General features: G+C 37.1%; 1 protein-coding gene across 1 annotated transcript in view; it reads left to right on the top strand.

Annotated features, from left to right (window-relative positions):
* Positions 1–27251, top strand: part of LOC150080159 (kin of IRRE-like protein 3) — a 347514-nt gene that overhangs the window by 297678 nt on the left and 22585 nt on the right. Inside the window, exons 8-11 of the mRNA XM_090381111.1 lie at positions 6959–7261; positions 17551–17679; positions 23793–23820; positions 26314–26405. Coding sequence (XP_090237237.1) covers positions 6959–7261; positions 17551–17679; positions 23793–23820; positions 26314–26405 — 552 coding nt within the window. The remainder of the gene's footprint in view (positions 1–6958; positions 7262–17550; positions 17680–23792; positions 23821–26313; positions 26406–27251) is intronic.

The following is a 27251-nucleotide window of genomic DNA, read 5'->3' as shown; positions in this document are numbered from 1 at the left end:
TATCCCAGCTGGTTTTGTGTTTCATTCCGATTTTAAATGACACCTCTACAACTTCACAATTATGCCCTCCCTGACAGTTCTAATGGCTGACCTGCAATTGTTTTATGCATCGAAAAAACATTGAAATAAGCGCAAAAATTCAAGAAGTCACATCTCAGGAAAAATCATCAGGCTTGAAAAAAGCCAGTCTTTTAAAATTTATCAATAAACAGTGATCACTGAATTATGACCACCCGATCCCTAATGGACTATACCGCATAGCTCGTAGTTAAAAAAGCCGAACAGCTTTCTATGCTAGCGCAGTTGTAATTTGCATTTGGTCGTGCAAGTCAAAGTGATAAAGTAGAGTTGTGGAACGTAGTAAAGATTTCAGAGTTTCAAAAGGGCATGATTGTGGAAGCTCGTCTGTCGGGTGCTTCCATATCGTAAACGGCACTTCTTGTCGGTTGCTCACGCCGCACTGTGGTTAAGGTGTACAAAGATTGGTGTCGAACTGATCAAACGACCTGCCGCCGACAGAACTGTAAAGGATTTGGCAAGGTGGATCTTCATGATGCGCGAAGGGTGCAGGCTCAACGGCAGATTATTGTGTCGCAATTGACATCACAATACAATATGTGAAATTCAAGAAAAACATCCCAAATTACGACGTTGTTGTACGTGTGTTCTGTGGTCGATTTTCTATTTGGTGAACGAAAAACCCGAGTTTCTGAGAGAAAAACCAAGCTACCCTCGCCTAAGACTGACTAACTAAATGACAATGCGTCACACACTCAGACTTCCACAGCAGGCGGGTCAAGAAACACCCTCTCCTCACTGGTGATCATCGTCTTTTGCGAATGCTATGGTGTCAACAACATGAACGGATGAGTCCAAATACCTGCTGCAACACGCCGACGGACGCCTTCGTGGTGTGACACCAGAAACAAGAGTCCATGGACCCATCGTGCATGATGTCCACTAACCAGGCAGGTGGTGGTGATTGCTTAATATGAGGCTGTTTTGCTGGCAAGTACTAGTACCCCCTAGTGCATATGGGTCAACGTTTCTCTTGTGAGGTCTAGACCAAAAAAAAAACTATTATTTTTAGGCCACCCGAATAATTAAATTCATCTACCTGCTGTCTTATGTCTGTTAATTTTGTGTGTTCTATGGTTGATTTGTCTGTTTTGTTGGACTAAAACCCCAGTTTCTGGGGTAGGAACCTTGATATCTACGCCTGAGACTAACTCAGCCACGGAGTGAAAAAAAAGCCCATTAAAGTCCCTGGCATCATCGAAGGGATTCGAACCCGGGGCTTTTCCACCCGGTGTGGGGAGGACGGTGACGATACCACTGTTCTACCCGCGCAGACACTTGTGAGGTATACCGGCATCTCTTAGGAGACCTTGTACATCTTACCACGTTGCATTTTTTTCCCAGACAGAAATGAGATCTTCCAAGACGATCATGCACCGTGTCATAGGGCCCGTGCTGTACACAAAGGATTCGAGCAATACAGTGAAGATATCACCCATCTTGATTGACCTCCAAATTCGTCTAATCTCAATCCAATTGAACACCTGTGGAATGTTTTGGAATGGGAAGTGAGGCGTATGGGCGCAATCTTTTCCCGTTCCTACACTGTGGAAAGTCTTGCAGGCTGAATGGCTGCAGATATCCAAGGACCTCTTCACACGTTTAGTGGAGTCAATGCCTAGGCGAATAGCGGCTGCTATCTGTGTGAACATAGCTCTCCCAACACGGTAGCAAAGGCTTTGAATTAGATTGAGGTCAGATAGACATTGAGTCTGTGTGGTGCAAGATGACTTTCGGTAAAGAGAAGATGACAGTCGTGGTATTCACAGGACAAACGATTCTGAGGAGTGTGGCATAAATCTTTAAACACATTAGGTGGAACCTCATTGAGATATATAAGTCTACGAAGGCCCCGTGGTATATGAACGAGGGTGATATATTTTCGTTAGTAGGAGAAGGATCAAAAATATTAAATTTTGGGGAGGCTGGATGTCATGAAGATCACTCAACTAAATTGCCTGCCAAGTAGCTGAGGCGGAGAGTTTGGCAAAGTTTGAAGAGGAATTTGACAGACACCATTACGGTACGATCGATTGAATTTTTTATTCTTGTTTTAGCAGATGCAGCAAAGCTCATTTCCTTGCATCATTTTAGCCATTATAAAACTAATAATAACCTAATTTCTGACTCTGTGCTACTCCACTGTTCTTTGCAATGTTTGAATAACCAAACGTTACATAATTGAAGTTTATAGTGTTACCAATATTTTGGTAATATAATTTTTGTACAAGCATATATTTGATATATATACTTGTATTTAATTATGAGTGCGCTTATATTTGTAATTTATGCATATAGTAAAATTGACAAAGAGAGGATCCTGAAGGAACGTTTGCATATTTTGAAATTTGCCGATGCCTTCTTGTAAATTAAACCTTCTCTTGATGTTATGAAATCCATATTAATAATGACTTACGTGTCATACGAACGGCATCAGATTTCTCTCTGTTTTTTTCCCCATCATAGTCATCAACATGGCTTTTTTTTTTTGGATTTCCTTCCTGCAAGGTGTACATTTATTCCCCAGAACAAGTTTGGTGTTTCGGTTATATTAATGTACCTACCATGTCACCATCCTATGGACACTGTACGCAACACTGAAACTAGACACAAAGTTCTCTGTATTTCTGAAAACATCCGACATGGAAATGTACTTTGATCGAGTCACCAGAGAATACAATTCATACGGTGAATGCACGCATAACAGAACTGTGTCTGGTTGCATCTTCTTTCTTCCAATCTACCAAATGCCACGGTAGGCAAAACACGTAGTACATGTTCAAACATCAAAGAGTTTGATATCATGATTCTGGAAATTTAGTGGAGAAAAATCGTAGATATATGAAACCGAATATCCTAAAATTGAATAAAATTACTTCTCATCCTTTTTCCATTGTTTTTTTAACTCCCCACATCTCTTAAATATTAATGATTTATCGTTACAAGACTTCGGTAAAAACAGCTAACCACACAAGTTTTAAAAAAGTGTTTTTTACAGTTACTGCGAACTATAAAAACCTTTTTTTTTACTCAGATCTTTTTAAGATGAACCGAGAAGGCGGTTCTTAATTAATGTGAGAGATTCTAATTGCAAGAAAGAAAAAAATCCTACGACAATAGTCGTTTTTTTTAGAAAGTCATTTAACAGGTTATATTTTCTTCGACTTAGCAGGTTTTTATTTTTGAAGAAAGAACAACTTTAAGTATCTGTAGTCGTACTCTAAAAATTCATTAATTGTTTTTCTGTTATTGAAATGGTATCTGGAAGACCACTTAACTATACTAAGAGACATTCTAGCTTTGAAGTACACAAAAAGACCTTAACCACTTCACTGAGTTTTTGTCTTTTCTAAGAGCTCTGTTGTTCATCAATTTGCTGGCTTATTTTGGGAGGGATAAAATAATAAATGGCCAGGATTTGCATTCGGTTGGAATTTTAACAAAATGAATTGAAAACGTAACAAACACGATAGGGATGGTAGACAGATAAAGAGGACGTTTGATTTTACATCATTAGAAGCAATTATTTCAAAATGCAGGGAAAACCGGGAGTATTATGATTGGTCTTATTGTCTAGCGCTTCGGTTAATATCCGACAGGAGATATGATGCTACTTAGTTGCAGCTCTGCATCCGTTGATCCCTGCATCTCTTCTCGACAAACCCACCCTACTTATATAAAGTAATGCAGGCTGCTCGTACGGGAGAATTAATTAACAGATTCAGCGGAAATAAATGGATAGCGGCGGGAGTTATCTGGCAGCCAGTCGAATGTTTGGCGAACAATTTGCATCGTCGCACGGCGAGGTTGAGAATATGTGCGGGGACAGATGACATATCGATGACATGTCGTCGTTTTCGGTATTATGGTGTCGGCACGTGTATGACGTAATCTGAATGGGATGTACTCCAGGGACCAAACTGTTTCCATTCGGTGGCAAGTTTGTTTCACGCTTGTCGCACTGTTATGACCGTTAATTTTTGGTCATTACGGTAAACTTAGTCCAATTCATTATGGTACGGATGGAAGCCACTCTGCTCATTACGTCCAAGATCCTACACTGGCACTTCAAGCAGTCGTATTAGTCGTAGAATACATCGCTCTCTTTATTTGCCTATTTATCTATCCATATCTACATATGCGTAATTTTCTAGCCATCTCTTTCTTTATCTCTCTCTCTCTCTTTTAAATGTAAGCGTGGTTTTTTTATAAAGCTATAAAACTAAAACTGCAAATAATAAAATTTGTTTTTCAATTCAAACATATCGACCCAATCGTACCAGTATTGAGAACCACCACATTCCTTTTCAGTCGGTCTTCTCAATGGTGCATCTGATTTCTAAATTACTGTAGTTGCAATTGATATGAACACATGCGGTCCATTGGGCTGTTTTTGTTAAATCCAGGAAAATTCCCAGAATTTGCATTAATTAAGCATAAATGATGAAGGCAGATGAAGTCCATATACAGCACTGCCTACTCTGAGTTCAGGAATTATTGATGTATCAAAAAACCATAAGTAACTTTTATGGTGATGCCTTGAGTTGTTAGTAATAGTATCCAAGGTTCTGATTCGGAATGATAGTCTGTCCAATTCTTCTCGTTCTGGTAGGCCGATTGAGATCAAGTTATTGAAGATCTGCAAATTTTGGTGGAAGCATATCCCAGGATTAACTCGGAAATTGCCCAAAGATTCAATACAATGCATACTAGTGTTTCCACTAGCCTCAATGAATTTGGAAACGCTTCCCAATTTGATGTTGGAAGTGGAGGGTGACAAGGTAAGCGAATGGCAATTTTTGGAGTGAATTATCGTAAACGACGAGAAGAGGTATAGTTGAAGATTCATCTCAAAAGGTAGAGATCAGTTACAGGCCTTATTATCTAACTTGAATAAAACCATTCCACCCTGAAAGGTGAGATATTAAGGAATAATGAAGGGTAAATGACATTGTCATTGCCAAATGAAACGCTCTATAACTGAGTCACTAAAGCCATCCTTTAAGAAAGGTTTAAAGACACCTTTCATATCTTTTCGACACTACCCGGATCGTAAGAATTGTAATAATCTCAAAACACTTTTGAGTGTCTAAATTATTCAGCAAAAGGCGCAGACTGATTATTCAGAATATTTGTACAGTCAATTTAATTCATCCTGGTTGACATTTAAATGACAGCTGATTTACAATTGTTGATTGCTCCAAAGTCGGTTGAATTACTTTTCTATCACAGTATCCAAAATGTGGTGAAAAGATGGAGCGTAGTGATGGAGAAAGGTTATACTCTTGAGTACAGCTTCCTTGATATTTCCACCCACTTCCACCTATTCGTACACGTTTCTTATTCAAAGAAAGGAATACGAGCGATTTGATAGATTCAGAGTGACAGAACAAGTGGGATTGACAAAGATTGTTAAGGCCATCCGACAACTTAAACAACGTTAAACAATACTCATGACCAGACCTCGACTGTACAAAACAGACAGAGTTTACGCAACTGGCAACAAACGTATAGAATTGTCTACCAATAGTATGTACGATGATCCTGGAAGCGTGTTTTGACTTATCATCTCAGACAAAAAAATAGTCACGTGTGTAATTTTAATTTAGTAAGTGTAACCTCTCCTTTAGCATGAAAAACTTCACGGATTCTCCTTGGTACAGAGTCAGCTAGACTCCTTAAATAGTTTATATCATTATTAGGCCATTTTAAAAACAATTGAGCCTAATTCATTCAGGTTTCTTGAATGCTGTTGTGTTTTCACTTTCTGTTCAGGTTAATCTCATAGGTTCTCCGTAGCATTTAAATCTGCTGACTTGGCTAGCCAATTTAAATGCGCTACAATTCCGTGGTGTTCCTCATTCCAGTTTAAAACAGTAAAAGTCCTGCGAATTTAGAACGGTAGAAGATCGTTGTCCTCCTGGAGTACACTTTACTATATCGAAATTTTTAGTGTGTCTTAGATGTTCAGCAAAAGGTGCAACCTGATTATCCAGAATATTTCTACAGCCAGCTTGAGTCACCTTGGTTGACATTCAAATAGGAGATCCATTTTATTATAATTAGAACATCCCAAAAGCATCACTGGAGAGCTACCAGCTTGTACGATACCTTGCACACAGTCTGGATGAAATGCTTCATTGCTTCTCCTATGAACTGGATAACTTCATTAGAATATTGGCAAAATTTGAATTCGTCTGATCACACCACGGCTTTGGCAGCCCAGTGTTTATGCTTTTTAATCCATATTAACAAGGGATCTTTTATGTGCAGCTGTTAACATTGGTCTATTTCGGATGTACCAGATATCTGTGTAATGCAATTCTCTTCACAGTGTTCTCAGAAATCGGCTGATGAGGTCCTTGGTTAACTACTTGCGGCAGCTCTTGTGTTTGAAATCGTTAAATCGTTTTTCGTTTACTAGAGGCAATATTCGTTTCCGATCAGAGAAAACAAGTTAACCTTATACTCAAATTTTGGCGCTGTAAGAAACCAGCTTAGAAGTTCAGATGTTTAATACTTTGTATATGCCCTAATGACTAATTTTCTGTCCGGTGTCCTTATATTACCTTGACTTTTTGATTCATCCATTTTGATTTACATTTTAATAAAAGTACAATGGGAATAAAAAGCGCCATTATTTCCAATCCGATATAATACTAATAAATAATTAACTTATACTATAATATTCGTTTGTCTATTTCCATTTCTTTATCCGTCAGGTTTTCTGTGAGTGTATTGTACATCTCTCTCTCTCTCTCTCTCTCTCTCTCTCTCTCTCTCTCTCTCTCTCTCTCAACTGACAATCCATCAAACAATATTTTTAACTTCCTCTCTATCCGTGCGTTTTATTTTCTACATCTGTTTCTTTTTCCTACAGGTCCACCAGACTCTGTACAGAATTGTTCTGTTAGTAATCATACAGAAGAGTCCTTTGTGGTGAAATGTGTCGAAGGATACGATGGTGGCTTGATTCAGCATTTCGTTATGGAAGTGTACGTGTCAGAGGATAGCCGAATAGTGAGTAACATGTCAAGTGAGATGCCCGTTCTAGTTGCTCAGAATTTGCCTCCTAGCACCAGTTTCGATGTGGTACTCTATTCTGCTAATTCCAAAGGGCGTAGCAAGGAGACAGTTTTAAGGACAAGTACCTTATCACTCCCTGAGAGCCTCACTCAAAGAGGTAAGTACAGAATTCTGACAATTCGCTTCTAATTAGAATTTAGCAGTGCTAACAACCGTAAGGTGATCATTCAGAATATGAATTATTTCTGGCATGAATGTAATTACATGTTGATTAGACTGCTTATTCAAGTTTCATTATAAACTTCGGAGCAAAAAATTATTCGCACACAATAGACAGGGTTAGGGACCGCCAGCAGTCTCTTAACCTGTTCTCTTATCTAATTCATAATTTCTTAAAATAATTAGGCCTACGTGTTAAAGACTGTGTAAAGGTAAATGATTTCTTTATGTATTAACTAACCATGTGTAATGTGGTCTTTTATACTCTCATCTGGAGATTGTTAAGGCTCTTGATTGCTTATTTCATAATTAGCAACCTGCACTGATAATGAATTTTCATTTTAAAAATGTCTCCCATAAGGAAACGCTCCCGGGTGAGATACCTAATCAGATTTGTTTGTCCTCATGCGCTAATTTGTTCTCTAACTACAATCAATTTTTCAGCTCAACTCCTATCTTTGTCTTCATACCTTTAGACTACATTAAAATTTTTCTTAGTGAAGTGTACCGTAAAATTTATACACGTAAAAATCTATTCGTATGAATAATATTATTTGCAGTTTCCTCTAGAGAATCTAGAGAATCAGCTTTGAAAAGTATCATCATTAATGCAAACAACAGTGTTTAAAGAATGCATCCTCCAGGTCCTCTGAACAAGTTGATTTACTTTCATAGTTGATTATGATATACTGCTAATTTTCATAATTACTTGTTTACTGTATTGGCTTATATCCATAGAGATTTACTTTAATAAAATTCATTTATTTCATATATAAAGTCTTCATACGCAATCCTTAATACAATTATTGACATGCGGCGTATATTTTTATTAAAAAGATTGCAAAATGCAATAATGTTTTCTCTGGTTGTTGTGAAAGAAATCTAAAAAAAGGTATACATATTTATAATATAGTTTGTTACACATGATATAACTAAAGTATGAATTATATTTTAATATAATGCTAAGAAAAAAAAATTATTGTCCGAAGAAATTAGCACTGGTATTAGTAGTGGCATATGACAAACTTATACAGCATTAGACAGAAATAAAAAAGAAAAAAAATTTCCATTTCACTATAAAAGTTTGTCCAGTTCTTCTTTGAATCTATTTAAGCTATCAATTTCCACAACGACAGATGGAAGTTTGTTCAAGCAATCAACCAGACGCTGGCTAAAGGCAAATTTACGCATATTTATTCTGCAACCGTCTTTCCTCAATTTTAATTTATGTCCCCTCAAGTCTGTAATCGAGCAAGAGGAAGAATCCCATCAGCATTGAGCATGCTCAAACCATTCAAGGCTTTAAACACCTCAATCATATCATCTCGCAGGCGCCTAGTCCAGACGCTGTAATTTGCAGGACGTAAGTCTTTCTTCGTAAGAGTATCCCTTTGTTCCCCTCACCAGTCTCATTGCCTTTCTCTGTACTCGTTCCAGCAGCTCTACATCCTTTCTAAAATGAGGCCTTCAGATGTGTATGCAGTACTCACGGTTTGGTTTGACCATTGCCTTATACAAAGGGATAACATCTCGTCCTTGCTAGCAAATTTCATGTATATCATTGACAAGGTCCCATTTACCTTCGTCTGGGCATAAAATACACTTCCAGTTGAAAGAAAGCTAAACTTCTGACAATTTTAAAACCTGAGAAATACCGAAACGATGTAAAACATTACTAGCTGAACTCCATCACAATACCACAACATTGTTTACCATTTAACAGGCGCACCTGGAGAAATACTGATTGCTAAATCACTGCAAAATTTACGGAAGAGTGATTTTGGGACCATAATGTTGGTACTCTTTGCTTCCTTTCTTTCTGGCCCAAGAAGAAAAGCAATTCCTTGCAAATTTTGACTCATATAGGCTTTTTGCGATTAATGGCTAATAATTCGTTCACTACACATAAATGATTGGTTGTTCTTGGCGACGACTTGCAGGCTATAACTGAACCAATGTCCAGGAAGATATTAACTTTTCCATTAAGTTTTATGCTAACTTTCAAAAAACTCATTGTCGTACCGTTTGATTTTAATAGGATGGTAAAAACAAACCAGTTCTGCAGATATCTATGAACATTTGCATACACTATGGTGCCAATTTATTAGATCCATTAATATCATTTTACTGCTTTTTTACGATGTCAAATGCTAGAACATAATCAGAGACGCTTAATGCTATTGCTATTATAACAATCTTTTAAGTTAATAGCAACTCCAAGGATAAACTGTGAATCTGTATACATTTCTGTTAATGCAGGTTTTGAGATACGTCCTGCTATAATGTTTGTGCACTCTAATTTTTGTTTTTATTATCGATTTTTTCCCATTCTAATATTTTTCCTAATTCGGCTAATTGCCTTGGATTTTTTAAAGTGCTGTTGTCAACAAATATGTTCCTGTTGTTGTTTTTTTAACATGGAACTTCGATCATAACATTGCAAAGAAGGTACGTTTTTAATCAATTATTCTTAAAGAGAAATTTGTAACTTCCGAACTGGTAACGTAGTTAAATGTCTGGCGTCATCATGAGAATGAAAATATCTGATTTCTTTTATCGCTGGATGTAACGTAAGTTCACAGAAATACCTGAAGTGGAAACGGAATAAATTACTACGATATATTGTTTATGTTAATCAATTGAAAAAAGATATCAAAAAACGTTTTTTTCTTTTTTATTTTTACGGAAATGGCAGGCTTATGTACAATATTCTGTAAGCATTATGATCCTGTAATCCTGTTAATGTGATCATTGTTACAAAAATAGTTTTTATATATTTCTAGGATGTATTTGTGAAGTCAGCGAATAAATAAATATTTTTAATTGAAATTTTCATGCTGAGATATTCCATCATGGGTTTTTTGGACAGCTGCTAACATTAAAATACCAGGATATCAATTTATATTAAAAGAATCTTGTTAAATAAATTAAACAAGGGATAAGAATAAAACGAGAGAGCATTAAAAGTCCTTGCAGTAGCACATTGCGTATTATGCATCGTCCTCCCCTCACCGGGTGGAAGAATCATCGATGCGATTCCATCGAGTTTGAATCGCATCAATGACGAAACGAATTTTTATGGGATTTTGTCATAACGCGGCTGAGTTAGTTGGTATCTGGCGATGATTTCACTGTTTTTCTGTTTTCGTTTTCTTCTGGAAACTAGGGTTTTTCATCCAGCAAGCAGGAAATCGACCACAGAACACACAATAATATTTATGGCGCTGATGCATTTAAATCTCCAGAGCTACAGAAACATAAAATTGTAAAGTCAAGAACAGGGTTGATCGCATATTCGGCGATGGTTGATGATGAATATGAGGAGAATGAGAACCTTAAAGCAATCGAGCTGAGGAGAAATAAAGTGTCCAAAGACGACTGTGACAGTGGGAAGCTGGACTTGAATATTGAATTCAGTTGCATACCTGCCTCCTGGGTGAAATCTTGAAGTTGGGGGAACATTTAACACAGTCATATGATGCGGGTTGACTGACTTTTGAACTTGGCAGAGATCGCTTCGAAATCTATGAAGTACTCGAAGGGCTTGACATCGCGATGAAGACAAATTCCTTTTAAAAACTGATAGAATCTAGACCAGTTGTTTTTAAAAATTGGAAGATATAAAAGAGGAGCTCCAAAAAATATCTAGTGACGATCCAGCCATGTCTCCTCTTCATGATCTTCAGAAAATTCAAAAATCCGGACAGAAACGATGTTCACTAGTGTAAAATGTATTCCATATGGTACTAGCATTTTCCTAGAGAAGCTGAAACGTAGAGAGATCACCACGATTTTTAGTAAGATGGATGGCATGTTAGATTTGTTTTTCGATGGAGTATGGTACCATCCATTGGTAATTCCTGTTGGATAAGCATTGTCACATTTTGGCGAGGAGGAATTAAGTAGGCGTCAGAGGTTGATGATTAATTGGAGGCGGGGAGTCACGATAATTGGAAGTAATGTTTCGCTCTTGATGTGCTATTGGCAGAATCAGTTATGAGTCAACTGGTTAAACTGGTTCTAGCGCTGTATGAGAACTCATAAACAATGTAAAACTAAAAAAATACCATTTTGTATTCTTTTATATGAAACCAATCGTGGAACTTTGAGGAAACAAGGCTCTATAGCCATTAACCATTCTCCGTTTACCATCTCTTTACCTCGTGATATCGCACTATCTTCCTTTTGCACTTTTGGCAATATAGTAAATATCGGAGAGGGGGGTTAGAAAGTGGATTACTTCACAATGATTAATAGTTGAAGCATTATCTATATTGATGGATCAATTCTAAAAGCGAAGTTATATGTCATCGATCATATTCCACTCCGGGCCATCTGTTTAGACCTTGAAAGTTCTCGAATGGCTTGTTTTTTGTTGGTTGTGCAGCAAATCAGTAAAGCACTTGGTAGCTTAGAGCGTTGTTGACATCGTGGTTTCTCAATAAGTAGCCACTTTCAATACCTTAGAGTCTTTGTCATCTGAGCTTTGTTCTTAGAGTGTCAAGCATCGATCACGGGCCTGTTGATATCGCTTGCTTTAGGTCAATGGCTGATCGTCCGCTAAGCGATGAATTCAGCTAAGTGAGGTTATTGATACCTCAGAATCTTATCTGCTAGTCAGCAAGAAAGTAAATAGGCAGTCATGAAACTTGTCGCAAGGGATCGATGGGCTTTTGACGACAAGACATTAATCTGCTCGCAGAGAAAAAGGTGATTTATTCAAGCAGATATTAAAACAATCAAAGTGTATGGAAACTATCACCATTCTTGATAAAACTGCTATTTTGACTAAGTTTTGTTCAGCTCCAGGTTATTGACAATGTAGCTTACGACATTTACATCTTTTTATAGTTATTTTAAAGCATTTTGCTAATTTTTTTTAGAATTTTATATTCTATAATTATAGTTTAATATTCTACAATTTCTATAATTTCTGGAAGTTTAATTATTTTTTAATGCCGTGATGTTTATCTGTAGAATGGGCTATATATGTATGTTTGGTTCCATGCCCCCAACAATTCTCTTCATTCTTCCCAGAAATTCCTTAAATTCTGAACTCAATCTGTGGTAATGTTAGCAGTTGACCCTGAAATATTAGTCCTTTTCAATGAAAACCATTTAATTCATCACTCAGATTTCTTACTGCGATAAAGGTTTACTTCCTTCTTTTCCCCTACTTTACCGACAGCCCTCCAGTTTTAGAAATATTGTGGAGAGTGCCCAAGGCATTCTCCATAATATTTCTAAAACGGACCCGGTATTCCGAGTAAACGACCTGTTCAGAAAAGACAGAGAAGAACCGGATATGTCCTAATTAAGAGCTTCCGCCATCTTTATCCATGTACGCCAAGATTAGCGCGTGTCCCTGCAACCTCGTCAGGGATTTCCCAAAATAATTAACGACTATCTTGGTGTCGCTATGTGCCATGGTAAACCGTTTTAATAAAGAAACCAACATAAATTGGTGGTCGTTGCTAAGAAACCATGGCCAGCTTGTGCGGGATGCAAAGAGCTCCAATAACACGAGAGCCATTTTGGGATTAGCCTTCCTTTTCTGATCTGATATTAATACTAAACAACACGATTTATGTCCTTTTCTAGGAGTAGGCTTAGCAAACTGAAGTTTTCTCATTAAAAAAGAAAATTAATGCAGGCCTTTCTAGTTATCTTAGTGCGAGCTAAGATAAGTAAACACGTCCTGCCAATCAAACTCCCAATCTTTTCTTTTTTTGTTTCTTAAACTAAAACTTAAAACGAAGAAGTTAAATAACATTTTAAAGATCCAACAAAAAGGCAGAGTTACCAGAAAAGTATTTATAGAAATGGTAGAATTTCTAGCCATAATTTGAAAGCGTGTCGCCTCAAAAAGGACAACGCCATGGAATAACCCAATTTGTCTTATAGTCCCTCCTCCTCACCTTCTGCTCATACAACATCTATTTCATAATTAATTTATTATATTTCATATTAAGCTCTTCTGGCATTGCATGGGTTTCTCGCAGATTAAACAGAACCTTTGTGTATTTATTTTTAAATTCGTTTTCTTTCTGTTTATGTCTATTCTGGATGAATCACTTCCTGTCACTTTTTCTGTCTTTTAACTGCTTCATCTGGTGAGGTTGGTTACAATTATAAGATGTCGAACAGAAGTAAGTTCGCCTATATCACCTTTTCTATCAATCTCTTCGAAAAGAATTATGTGGATCCTTCAGAGAAACGATACACTTCGTTTAACCATACCATCAAGAGATGTCACGGAGTTAATCTATCTCAGGCAACCTGTGACTTCTTTGGTTCGCAGAGGAGCTTTAGGATTAAAAGGCGATTTTGTACCAGTGCGTGTACCTTTCTCCGTAAATCTTCATGATTTCATTGAAAAAAAAATAGAAAATATTCATTCTGATAGTATAAATATAATTTTGTACTTCCATTAGTACGCAGAGGAAGGTGCAGAAGTCAATAACTGAGGCATGCTATCTGCGCCAAGAACACAGACTTACACTAAGCTAGACAAACCTATTGAAAGAGCATAAAATAAGAACAAAGTATATTACGTTTCTAGTTCGATATATAAATAATAGATCGGACTAGGAACATTTTAAAATGGGTGGCAAAGAATCAACATTTGTCTGTCTTTAAAAAATCGCTCAAAGGTTTCAGGAATGTAGGTGGACTGAAGTCATTCTATCCACAGTTAAAGTTCAATAGACCGATCATAGGTTTAATGGATGTAGTCTGTTAAGAGTGCTACGATTTTAAGATTAAAGATAGAGTCATAAAAGTGCCTCCCTCAAAGACAGGATTCGAACATTTGGCAAAGAATCAACATTTGTCTGTCTTTAAAAAATCGCTCAAAGGTTTCAGGAATGTAGGTGGACTGAAGTCATTCTATCCACAGTTAAAGTTCAATAGACCGATCATAGGTTTAATGGATGTAGTCTGTTAAGAGTGCTACGATTTTAAGATTAAAGATAGAGTCATAAAAGTGCCTCCCTCAAAGACAGGATTCGAACTAGACCTTTTTCATAATGGCGTGGAGGTATTTCGGTCCAGTAACATACATCTCAGAATTAGATATAATTATACGGCACGTAACATTTTATCTCATCAAACAGTACTAATTTTAAAAGATATTTTGAAATACCATTACCATATTTGAGCGAGATAAAATATATACTTAAAGAAACAAAGGATCTTTTACGTTCTATAAAATTTTTAAGAGTATCTTTCACTTTTGAAGGACTCATACCTGTTTAATTTTTTTTTTTCAGTTCAATGAATCTGCTGTGGTTTTCTCAATTTTTTTTAATATTTTTAGAATAGTATTTGATGTTAGATTCCAGAAAATTATTCTATAAATAAAATCTGGCTATAGCAGTAAGGGGTGGGGGGAAAAGCTATCTACAGTAACTTTGCCATCATTGCTATTTGTATACCCATGTTCTCATGGAGACGGCACGTTTTTGAAAAGTCAACGAATTTATCTCCTTCAAAGTTTTGTGTCAGAAGGGAAGCAAGTGGCTGTTAGGAAACCATAATGGACCCGTCCGTTTGGAGCAGAAAAAAATGTCCTTCATAATAATGGGATGAGTTAAGGGAACACTTCGTTACGATTGTATTTAGGTCAGAAAAACTCTGAATCCAGAGTGTAGGTTAACGACAAGACATCGCACAGATGGTGACTATAGAAACGAACAAAATGATGAAGAATTAATAGCAAAAAATGATTGGTCGTCTCGCTACCAAAACCAATGACATACCTTTCCGGATGAAAAATGGTAAGAAATTGCTCAACTCAAGTTAACAGGCAGAAAGATTAGTTTTTTTCTTTTTGCCTGTTAAGCCCCCGCAGGAGAGAAGTAGAAGGAAAAACTTCCATTAAACTTACTTCAGGTTCAACAGAAGAATGAGGAAACTCCATATGTGCTATTTCAGATTTATACTATACACCATCGACAGATGCACACTAAAAAGCGAGTCCATTATCTTCAACTTCGTTTAATGTTTTCTGATATAATAATCCTCTTACTTAATAGGGTTGGTTGCATTCTGCGAGATTGTTTGTTTCTTGGAGTTTTTCAGAAACGATGTTCTGATGTATTTTCTTCGAAATCCTCCCTTTCGTCTCGGTATGCGAGTGTTTTGGAGATTTCTGTCGGTTTAGTGCTTTTTTTTTTAAGCTCTGCACTCCTTCATTCGGGTAGTTATTGTTCTAAGAATTTTTCAGAGCCAGCTCTTGGCAGCTGTACTTTTCATGTTTTCATTTTAGAAGACGAGTATGTACTGAAATACTCAATGCGATTTTAATAGCGTTATACTGTAAACATCTCATCCTCCTGAGATGATTTTAATTATTTGAAATCCTTATCGAAATTAATTAAACGCATTAAATAATAGAAGGATTCGTTTGTTTGATATTCTTACTAGAAAAGAAAAGATGGAATTCTACAGACGTTCTTTTATTTCCGATTTAGAACGACTGCATTTTTTTAAGAAACAAATTAAGACATTGGTCGGAATTAAGGGTCTTAATTTTGAGCTGTTGTTGAATGTCGCATTGGTGGCTTCTCGATTCGTGCAGTTTCTATCAGTCTGCAACATTAAAGTCAACTGTTGGTGATGTTATTATGGAATGGAAACATGACAGTACTACCATTGTTCAGCAAAGCACACTTTGGAGGAAGGCCACTAAAATGGGCGATTCTTCAGCCATTGCTCAGTTATCGATTAGCAGGTAGGAACTGTAAGGCGATCATTTTAAATGAGAACCCACGAAAATTCGAATAATTTCCAGTAAAAGATCTGGGTTAGAATCCCATTAGAGATTAAAGGCATTCTTAAAGGCATTCTCCATTGGTTCTGCAGTTGGCTGACCCCAGACGGAAAGAATAGGATTTCCTACTCCTTCTGTCAAAACGAGTTATTTCAGATTTTCATCCCGCACAACTTATACAAAAATAATACACCAGAAGGCATATAAATTTGCTCATGTGACCAAAGTAGTCCATAAGCAATAAAAACAAAAAAAAGAGTTAAACCGACAGTGATGGCGCCTTCATTTATTGCAAAAACGATGGCTGGACACTTAACAGTACCCAAATTCTTTTTAATTTTAGGAATGCGTTGAAAGCAATTAATCTTTCTTTCTTTCTTTTGATGATTTTTTACACATAAAAGACAAGTTAACATACACAAAAAATATCCTTTTGGAAGGGTGTGTCTGCTGAACGCTTTCATTGTGCGAATTTCAGCTCAGAGAGAGAAGGTCAGGAAGGACTTATCAACTAAAATCAAAGGGATATTTTGAAGCCAAATTTTTATTCCATATAAAGTCGCTTTCTGGAACATTTTTATGGAGCATTCTTTGATCTTGTAATAAAAGGAGTTATGTTTTTTATAATATGAATACTTCGATTTCTTGATCCGTTTCTGCTAGCAATCAAAAGGGCAAATAGATTTAAATTTAATATTGAAGCGTCATCTAATTGAGTAATTCTATTCTTATAGATATCATTTGCGAATATTGTTCGACCCTGCAGATATAATTCGTATCACTGGAGTATTCAGAAAAGTTTCTACAGGTTCTATCGACTACTTTTGGTTATATTGCCCCCGAATCTCCCCTCTACTGTAAAACTAAAAGGAGACAGATTTGGTAACGATAAGGAGGTAAAAAGGAGGATAAGGAGGTGAAGAGAATATTAAAAAATAACCAGCAAAGAAAACTGTTCCTAGTTCAGATTCCGAATAACAGATATAGTCACAGACCTTCCCACAACCCCGAACCATTCAGATGCAATTTTTGCACGGGGAATAGCTGCATTGTGGTCTTGAAATAATCTATCGCAATCGGAATAAAAATTAATAATTGCACGGTAAAGTTGATCAAATATGACAGAAAGATGTTCATTGGTGCCAACGCTACCTGAACGTCTAATGGTATGAGCGGACCCAGTCCGTACCAACAGAAGACACCCATACCATGATACCACCTCTATTGGACACGAGACAATCTGGATGAATGGCTTCAGAGGATTCAGTGCGGTGTAATCTTCCTAGATCCTCCACCACTACTAGATTCTTCAATTCCCATCGCATAGTTCGGTTGGAAATGGTTCTTTCTTTGCCAGAATTGAACTTCCAGTTAATATTATTATTTTTAATTAGTTTTACATGTGATTAGGAGTGTTGTTAGTATATTTTTAATTTTCAGTTTTTTTGTTATAGAGGATGTGTGGCAAGTAACCTTTAGTCCAATGTTGATAGTGCTAATATGTGTTGTTGTGGGACTCGTATCCGTAGCAGTAACCATAGTTCTAGTAATGAAAGCTAGAAGCAGAATAGAAACTCAAAAAGGCAAGTTGAATTTCTGATACTACAATTTTTATTTCCTTCATTTTAACTTTTGTAAAATATGAGCAGATTTGGTTATTATTAAAAACTTTAATAATTGCTGTATATTAATCCTTTTAAATCCAAGTGAAAATGGTTAAATATATATAGAAACTGCAAAATAAGTTTCACATAAAGAACATTGAAAATTACCGAAGAAAATGAAGAAACAAATAATTCAATTTTAACGTGTAACCGAGTATTTTTCGAACTGAATTTATCTCGAGGGTTAATTCGTAGTTATTTAAATAACTAATTCCACAGCTTGAAATTTTATTTCTAATTGCCACACGCTTTATAATAACTCACGGTTGATAATTGCTTCTAATTATAACAGACATTTTAAGCACATTTGGAATGTAACAAAAATACCTTAAGTGAAAGCAAAAGTAATTAATGGAAATTATGAAATATCGAATGATTTAAGTGTAATCCAATTTAGTTGCGATGCTGTTTTATTATAAACTAAGCATTAATCAAGGATTCATTACGTAACTAAGGAGCACAGAGGCAAAATTTATAAAACTGCAGATATATATTATTATGTACATTAAACGCAAAGAGTTTATAGTTTTGTTATTGTTAATTAGAAAAGTAATTCGATGAAATTATATGAATTTGAAAGGAATTTTAGGACATGAAAAAATAAATTTTATACTCTGCTCTTAATGTAGTTGTGATGACGTGAAATCATGTGACCCTTCTCTGGTTTGCGTTTAGAAAACAAGACATAATAAAGTTTCTAAATAAATCTGGTTAGTTAATTTTTAAGGGATATTCGCATATGCGTAAAATGGCTGCTGTCTCCATCATCCGTCTGTCTGACCGCATGTAACAACCCGATTCCCAGTGGACGAATTTTCACGATAATTTATCTGAATCTTTTAGAATGATTCGTCGTCAAACTCTACCAAATTTCATTAAAATCAGACAAATATAAATCTGGCAATTATTATTGATTTTTTTTTCATGCATATTCGATTTTATAAAGCCACTTATTCTGAAATAAAAATTCTAGGGATTCTAGCAGAGTCCCAGCAATGGAAATTAAGATGCTTAGGACCACTAGCTAAAACTAGAAGAGATAAAATAAGAAATACTATATAAGAATGAATTTGGGAATAGAAAACCTCAGGAAGAAGATGATTATATCACGTTTGAGATGATTTCGATACTTGAAGAGAATGAACTTGGACAGATTACCAAGAACAATGCTTGGGATGAAAATGGACAAGAAGAGGCATAGAGGAAGACCCAAGAAGAAGTGGAGAGACCAGATAGAGAATATGTGGAAACAAATAGGGGAAAAATATTTTTTAATCTATATATATAAATGTATCTATATATTGTACAAATATTTTGTAACTGAAGCACTGGATATTATTTTTATTGCCATGCGCGTATTGGAGGATAAATGGACAATATGGCGGATGCGCAGAAAAGGAAAGTTCTCGGTTTATGTAATGCGCATATGACACTCGTTTATTTTTGAAAACCTCGTGTTTTTATTAACAATTTGTTAAGTATATCACTGCTATTTCAAAAACGTTATTCATATTTCGCTTCTATTAATCAGAGAAGATGAGAATTGGGTTTAAGAAAGAAAACTAAATGCTCCTGAATTGTAATGTAGCATATCACCTAATTTTTTTTCAATTCGAAAATTGTAGATCTCTTAAAGTACCATTTATAACTGAAACAATATAATAGCGTAGCTTAATTTAATTTATTATGGTACTCATTTTTGGTGAAAGAGGCCTATGCGCTCCGGATTCATATTATTGAAATGAAAAAATTATAATTCCTCAGAGCGGTTAATACTAGAATATACACATAGAGAACGGTTAGTATATATATAAAAAAAAGAGCTTTCGGCTGAGTAGACAGCCTTCTTCAGTTAGACATATTAAATGACAGTTAGAATGGAGATGTGCACTGCCAAGTTGGTGCCTGAGGCGCGTGGCTAATTGTTTGAGGTTGAAGTTTGTGGCTGTGACGTATGGTGGTGACGCGGCCAGCATTTGTCTATGGACAGAATTATTGCTTCTGTGATGGGGTTAACTTGACAACCACTGTTCCTGTTCAAAGAGGTATCCGAGCATTTTATGTTTAACGATTCCAACTAGGTGCGCCGTAGGTAATGGTGGGACCTGTCCACAACCACGACATCGCGGTGTGGGTCAATGTCGTGGTGTGTTGTCCAGACATGCTCGGCAATAGCTGAGTGTTCCACATCTGCCAAACGGATCGCCCTTTTATGTTCTGAGAGACGTTTCTCGAGCCGACGTCCAGTCTCTCCAAAGTAGCAGCTCGTGCAGTCACGGCAAGAGATGCGATAGACCAAACCGCTCTGCAGAAGGGTGCGGACAGGTGTTTTCACGTTGGAAATGAGAGAACGCAGTTTCTTGCCTGGGAGTTGGATGCACTTTATCCCATGTGATTTTAGGATTCTACCGATCTGTTGTGACAGGTTGGGGTAATATGGGATAAATGCCCTCGTGGATGACTCACCACTGTTGACGTTACTATTGGTCGCTACGTTGTCGCGTGCCTGTAGGTCACACCTGTCAAGGATGTCGATGGGATAGCCACACCTCGCAAGGTCCACTTTGACCCTGGTGATCTCTGTGCGTCTTTCACCTGCAGAGCTAGAGTGTGTCCAGGCGCGAGTTAGCAAGGTTCGGGCAGTGGCGCGGAGGTTACCCCGTGCGTGTGCTGACCGGAAGTTGGTAAATTGGCCAGCACACATAGGTTTACGATAAACTGTCGTCTTCAAGCATGTGTCTTCGCGCCGGACGAGGGTATCTAGGTATGGTATGGTGTTGTTCGACTCCAGCTCAATCGTGAATTTTATGGAGGGCGATAGTGAGTTGAAGTGGGTTAGGATTCGCTGACCTGAGTCTCTAGGGATAACTACGAACACATCGTCTACATAACGACAACCAAAAGGCGATGTGATCTGGTGCGTGTGTAAACGCACGTCCCTCTAACTCCTCCATCACGATGTTTGCCGTGACCGAACTGACAGGGGAACCCATGGCTGTGCCATGCACCTGCTGGTAAATTGAGTCGCTAAACATGATTGCACCCTCTATTAAGCACAGTCTGAGGGCGGTGGAAATGTCATCGGGTGTCAGTCTGGTTCTGTCGCTAAGGGTTTCATCATTGTCCAAGAGTTGTTTTGCACAAGAGATGGCAAGTTCCACTGGGATGGAGGTAAAGAGTGATATTACATTGAACGATGCCATGACTTGATCTTGTGAAGTGGATATAGTGCTCGAGGCTTCTTTCTCCTCTAGTTGACAAGACCACCTACACCGTCTCCAACAGTATTGAGTTCATAAAAAGGATCCGCACTATATCCATCTCACAAGATCAAGTCATGGCATCTTTCGATGTAATATCACTCTTTACCTCCATCCCAGTGGAACTTGCCATCTCTTGTGCAAAACAACTCTTGGACAATGACGAAACCCTTAGCGACAGAACCAGACTGACACCTGATGACATTTCCACCGCCCTCAGACTGTGCTTAACAGGGGGTGCAATCATGTTTAGCGACTCAATTTACCAGCAGGTGCATGGCACAGCCATGGGTTCCCATGTCAGTTCGGTCACGGCAAACATCGTGATGGAGGAGTTAGAGGGACGTGCGTTTACACACGCACCAGATCGCATCGCCTTTTGGTTGTCGTTATGTAGACGACGTGTTCGTAGTTATCCCTAGAGACTCAGGTCAGCGAATCCTAACCCACCTCAACTCACTATCGCCCTTCATAAAATTCACGATTGAGCTGGAGTCGAACAACACCATACCATACCTAGATACCCTCGTCCGGCGCGAAGACACATGCTTGAAGACGACAGTTTATCATATACCTATGTGTGCTGACCAATTTACTAACTTCCGGTCAGCACACGCACGGGGTCACCTCCTCACCACTGCCCGAACCTTGCTAACTCGCGCCTAGACACACTCTAGCTCTGCAGGTGAAAGACGCACAGAGATCACCAGGGTCAACCAGGGTGGACCTTGCGAGGTGTGGCTATCCCATCGACATCGTTGACAGGTGTGACCTACAGGCACGCAACAACGTAGCGACCAACAGTAACGTCAACAGTGGTGAGTCATCCACGAGGGCATTTATCCCATATTACCCCAACCTGTCACAACAGATCGGTAGAATCCTAAAATCACATGGGATAAAGTGCATCCAACTCCCAGGCAAGAAACTGCGTTCTCTCATTTCCAACGTGAAAACACCTGTCCGCACCCTTCTGCAGAGCGGTTTGGTCTATCGCATCTCTTGCCGTGACTGCACGAGCTGCTACTTTGGAGAGACTGGACGTCGGCTCGAGAAACGTCTCTCAGAACATAAAAGGGCGATCCGTTTGGCAGATGTGGAACACTCAGCTATTGCCGAGCATGTCTGGACAACCCACCACGACATTGACCCACACCGCGATGTCGTGGTTGTGGACAGGTCCCACCATTACCTACGGCGCACCTGGTTGGAATCGTTAAACATAAAATGCTCGGATATCTCTTTGAACAGGAACAGTGGTTGTCAAGTTAACCCCATCACAGAAGCAATGATTCTGTCCATAGACAAACGCTGGCCGCGTCACCACCATACGTCACTGCCACAAACTTCAACCTCAAACAATTAGCCACGCGCCTCACGCACCAACTTGGCAGTGCACATCTCCATTCTAACTGTCATTTAATATATTTAACTGAAGAAGGCTGTCTACTCAGCCGAAAGCTCTTTTTTTATATACTAACCATTCTCTATGTGTATATTCTAGTATTAACCGCTCTGAGGAATTATAATTTTTTCATTTCAATAGTACTCATTTTTTTATAATCTGCATTGATGTCAGAATAAAATGGATGATAATTTTAAATTTAAGTTAGCGTGAATAAGTTAGGATTTAAAAACAGAATTAAAATATTCGCAAGGAAGTAGAAGTGCACGTCTTCGTCCTTGGTTGTTAATGTTGAAATTGGAACAAGTGAAGTTCTATGGTTGAAAACAGAAGGCCAATAGCCATAATAAATGGCTTCTGTTTTACACGTCTTCAGTTGGCAATGGTAGAATGAGAGTGAATGCGTGTATTTAAGAAGACTAAGTTCCCGTGATGCTCCTGAATACACGTGGGAATCTCAGGTGCATGAGATTCCAGACCGGTGCTATGTTATAGGGTAGTTTGAAATTTAATACTTGGAGAGTGGAATGGCGGCGAAACCATTCTATAAATAGGGCTTCGTATTGGAAAATTTTAAAACTGGATTTTAATTTGATAATAGGAATGGCTGAATCTACTAAGGGGGTATGGTTGTGGGATTGAACAGTGTTGCTAATTCGGTATTGGACTGTCCCGTCCTGAAGCTATTGTAGTGGTAGTACCCACGTGTGTTTGATGTTTTGATAGAACCGTATTTTGTGGTGGTGCTACCAATGTAGCATTACAGTTATGTTGACATTTTATTAGGTACACAATATTATTCATGTCACTAATGTGGTAATTTTGTGTGTCTTTATATGAGTTGAATAATGAACCTAGTTTATTATAAGATGAAAAGGTAATGTAATGTTTTTCTTAAGAACAGCAATCTCAGCTTGGCAATAGTGATAACATAATTATGCAAATTACATGATGACATTATGGTAAACACATTCTGACCAGAGTAAAAATTGCAATTTAAAATATGTTAATATCGCAAATATGAAGAATATAGTATTAAATTAAATGCAGCATGGAATCTATATTAAAGCAAATATTTGTTTTTTTTATTTGTTTATATATTTATACACAGACCTCTCACCAACAGACCCTAACTAATGGTTAGAACGCTGAGAGTTACAGAATCAATACAAAACAGTATTAATCAATACAAAACTAGAACTAAAATGTATGCAAAGTTTATATTGAGAAAACAGCGTGGTTAATAATAATGGTGTGTTTGCAATCTGGAATTACATTTGTAAATTTTTGGTATAAATCAATCAGTAATTTAAATTTTCATTTATCATTACTTTTACAATAAATATATATATTTTTTTTAATTTTAGCAGTCCACAAGAAACACGGAAATGATAAGTAAGTAATATATTTGCAAACTTATTAAGAATTACAAAATTTCGTATATCAATTTGCATTGAAATTCTTATACAGTGAAATTTAAAATCCGGTACCTCGGAGATTTAGAGGTATCGGATCTCAAGGAGGTTTCAGACGAGCACATTTCAATGGGTATTAAGCACAAATAACTGAACTTATTTATATTTGTAAACATTTGTAATGATTATATTATCCTTTCATTTGATTCTGCTTCCAGCAGGAATTAAACTTCATGGGCAGTGGAATGGTTATGATTCTCTGAGCAAAACAAACATGTCGCGCACATCCAACAACATCTTTAAAACTAAGAGGGGTGTTCAGAAAACGTTCGCCCAGAAGTAGTAGTTGTGATAGAAAGATTCAATTTTTTTGTTTGTTACCTTGAAATCTCTATAGAAAGCACACATTTTGGTTTCGATCTGATAATTATTCTTTTTCCTTTATAAAGCTGAATGAAGTGAAGGTTCACAACGGATAAAGTGAAATACAGTTTAGTAATTTGGTTCCTCTTTCTGCAAGGGCAAACACCCAAAACAAAGACGGGGAAAGCTCTCAAAAGGTATGCGCCTGCTCCACGATAATGCTCCTGCGCATTCCTTGCATGCTGCAGTGAGACGTGCCTACGAATATTTCTTTGAAATATTGCCGCATCCTATATATTTCCCCTTGAATTTCAATTAATCTTGAAGCAGCTTTCAGAGGAGTCATATTTTAAAAAATGACCAATTAACCTTGGAGGGGCCATATGTTTGAAAGTAGTGCAATACCAAGGCAACTCTTTGCAAAGTAAAGTTCGTTGTGTTGTGACAATTAAGACAATTTAATTATTTATGCAGTTCAGGTTAAAAGATAAGATAGTCATTCAAACATTTTATAAAGAAAGAACTGTCACTCTGTTTTTCCTAGATCCTTAAAGACATTTTTTTAATTGTAAAACGTTTATTTAATTTGTAAAATGTGCTAGATTTTAGAGAATTCGAACTGTAGAGTGTCGGATTTTGCAGAGTTTGTTGTATTGTCTATGGGCATACACAGATTTATTTCATGATGTTTTTTTCCACTTCAACTAAAAGGGGAAGAATGGATATCCGTAGGTTATTCGTAGTTATCTATAAACTTAACCATAGCAGTCTTTCATCATCCTTGGCTCATTCGCTTCTTCGAATTTTCCGACTTTGTTCCAATAACACATGTTGCTAATAGGCTCCTGTGTTGTCTGTACGATGTTGGTTTAATGATGCGCGAAATTTCTGACTGTTTACATCGGCTACTGCATTCACTTACTGACTCCAAGATTAATCGCTTCGTCAGTAGAAACTTTTGTTCAAGTTTTCAAAGAAACGTTATTAATTTTAAGGGAAAAAGTTCGCCCAAAGTTATTCCTCCCTTTTATGTAAACACGTTGTCTTTTAAAAATAGTGAAATGGAAAGGAGACAAATTACACGGTATATTTATACACATCTTATGCTATCTATGCACAGATATGTTTATAACGAATTTATAATACATAAAAACAAACAAATTAAAAGGGATATGCAGGAACTTCAAGCAGTATATTGTGAGTATGCCTGAATTTTACTATACAACTTCAAATCAATCTCTTTGGGTGTTTTAAAAACAAAAATATATCTCTTTAAGGTTGGGAGAATAAAAATAAACAACCCTCGAAAACTGATAACGCGATGTACAAGTATGTGTAAACTTTAATATGCAAATCACGGTACGTAATAACTATGTTAATTAGCAGAGTGAATTTTTAAAGTTCTTTCGTGCAGAATTACTCCTACAGAGAATAATTTGATAGCAGACAGCTTCATGTTGTCTGGTGTCCAATTATATACCAATATCTTACTGCGCTGTCATTTTCAGAACTTCCTGAATGACATTAGTTTTGTAAATTTAATTTCAGAAATATAAAGAGTATGATGTTTTGCGAAAAATCGATATGTGATGGAGAAAAATGGATTCCATATCTGAACTCATGTACTAAAGGGTACATAATTAGTCGGATCACAGTCATTGTAAGCGTGTATGAAAAATTGGGTATATCATAGTGCCAATTTACTAGTTAAACTTGTCTTCGAAATAAAAAAAAAACGAAAAATGTATTGGCCATATTTTCAACGAATTTTCTTAGCATATATTTTACATATTAAAATAATAATATCAAATACCTGCCTCATTGCCGAAGATAGAGAAATTCAAGTCTAATGTCAATAAATACTTTCTCTCCTCTCAACCTACAACTCATGCACGTTACTATACGAGGTTCTAGTACCTTTCGTGTTTTTGGATTTCATAAAACTCATTTATTTGATACATCAGAGTCACAGTGACGATATGTGGATGGGTATTCTATTCATACAACATACCTATATGCCTGTATATTAATAATATAGATATAGTTAATTAGTTTCGAATTTTGTTACAAATCTTTTGAGAAGTGAGTAATATCGTTTTATTTCTTTCAGATCAATGACACCACTTCGTCATGACACAGATGACAGAAGAGACACGACAACCGTTACGGAGGGAGAAGATAAATGTCCGGATCTCATACCAGGTATGTTCTAATTTAAACAGCTCCTAAAGTTGCATATTGGCACAAAATAATGCAAACAAGCAAGCTTTTACAGTACCATCAAAAAAAAAAAAACCCTTTATGCTATTAATTTTCCATTTCTTGTAATAATTTGTCCACCCTGTCCTTAAATTTATTCAAACTACCCATTTCCATAAAATCAGGTGAGTTTGTTCCGAAAATCAATTACGTCCTGACTGAAGGCAAATCTATCCTGCAACCATCCATTTTCAATTTAAATTTATCTCCCCTTACCAGGATATGTACCAAGATAGTTGAACTGTGGTCTGAAAAAGAGTAAAGACACCATCAGCATTCAGTTTCCACTCCATTAACTCACCCATGATTTTTTTTTGGAAGTTGAGAATTAGGGCAGCGGCTTTGACCTAGAGAAAATTACTTGTTATTTTTTTTTAATATTTTTACCATTTTGGTCGACTCTCTTTGGTGGTAGGGGAACGTCCGACAACCTCACCACCGCACCACAAAGATATTTGTTTCCAGAGGCTGCATTTTACAAAACTCCAGTATTTCCTGGTAAGAATAACCCTTTTGTTCCTCCAACAAATAGTGTTGATCTTCTTTGCGCCCTTTCCAACAGATCTCTGTTCTTCTTAAAATACTTACGTTATCCGCACTGTTTGTCCCGGTTAGGGGTCAGTAACATGGATGGAACACTTCCAATTAGTACGGTTGGCACAGTCAGCTGGAGTGAGTGAGCCCTAGTTCCTGAATATCTCGCAGCACTCTGCCCTCGATTGTCATCTTCGGCCTGCCTCTCCTCCTTCGATCTGGAATTTGGCAGATAAACTCGCGGCGCTGGACATG

Source organism: Mastigoproctus giganteus, chromosome 9 (assembly GCF_048544385.1).
Source record: "Mastigoproctus giganteus isolate SK-2022 chromosome 9, ASM4854438v1, whole genome shotgun sequence".
Lineage (NCBI taxonomy): Eukaryota > Metazoa > Arthropoda > Arachnida > Uropygi > Thelyphonidae > Mastigoproctus > Mastigoproctus giganteus.
This window is presented reverse-complemented; position numbering and strand designations above follow the sequence as displayed.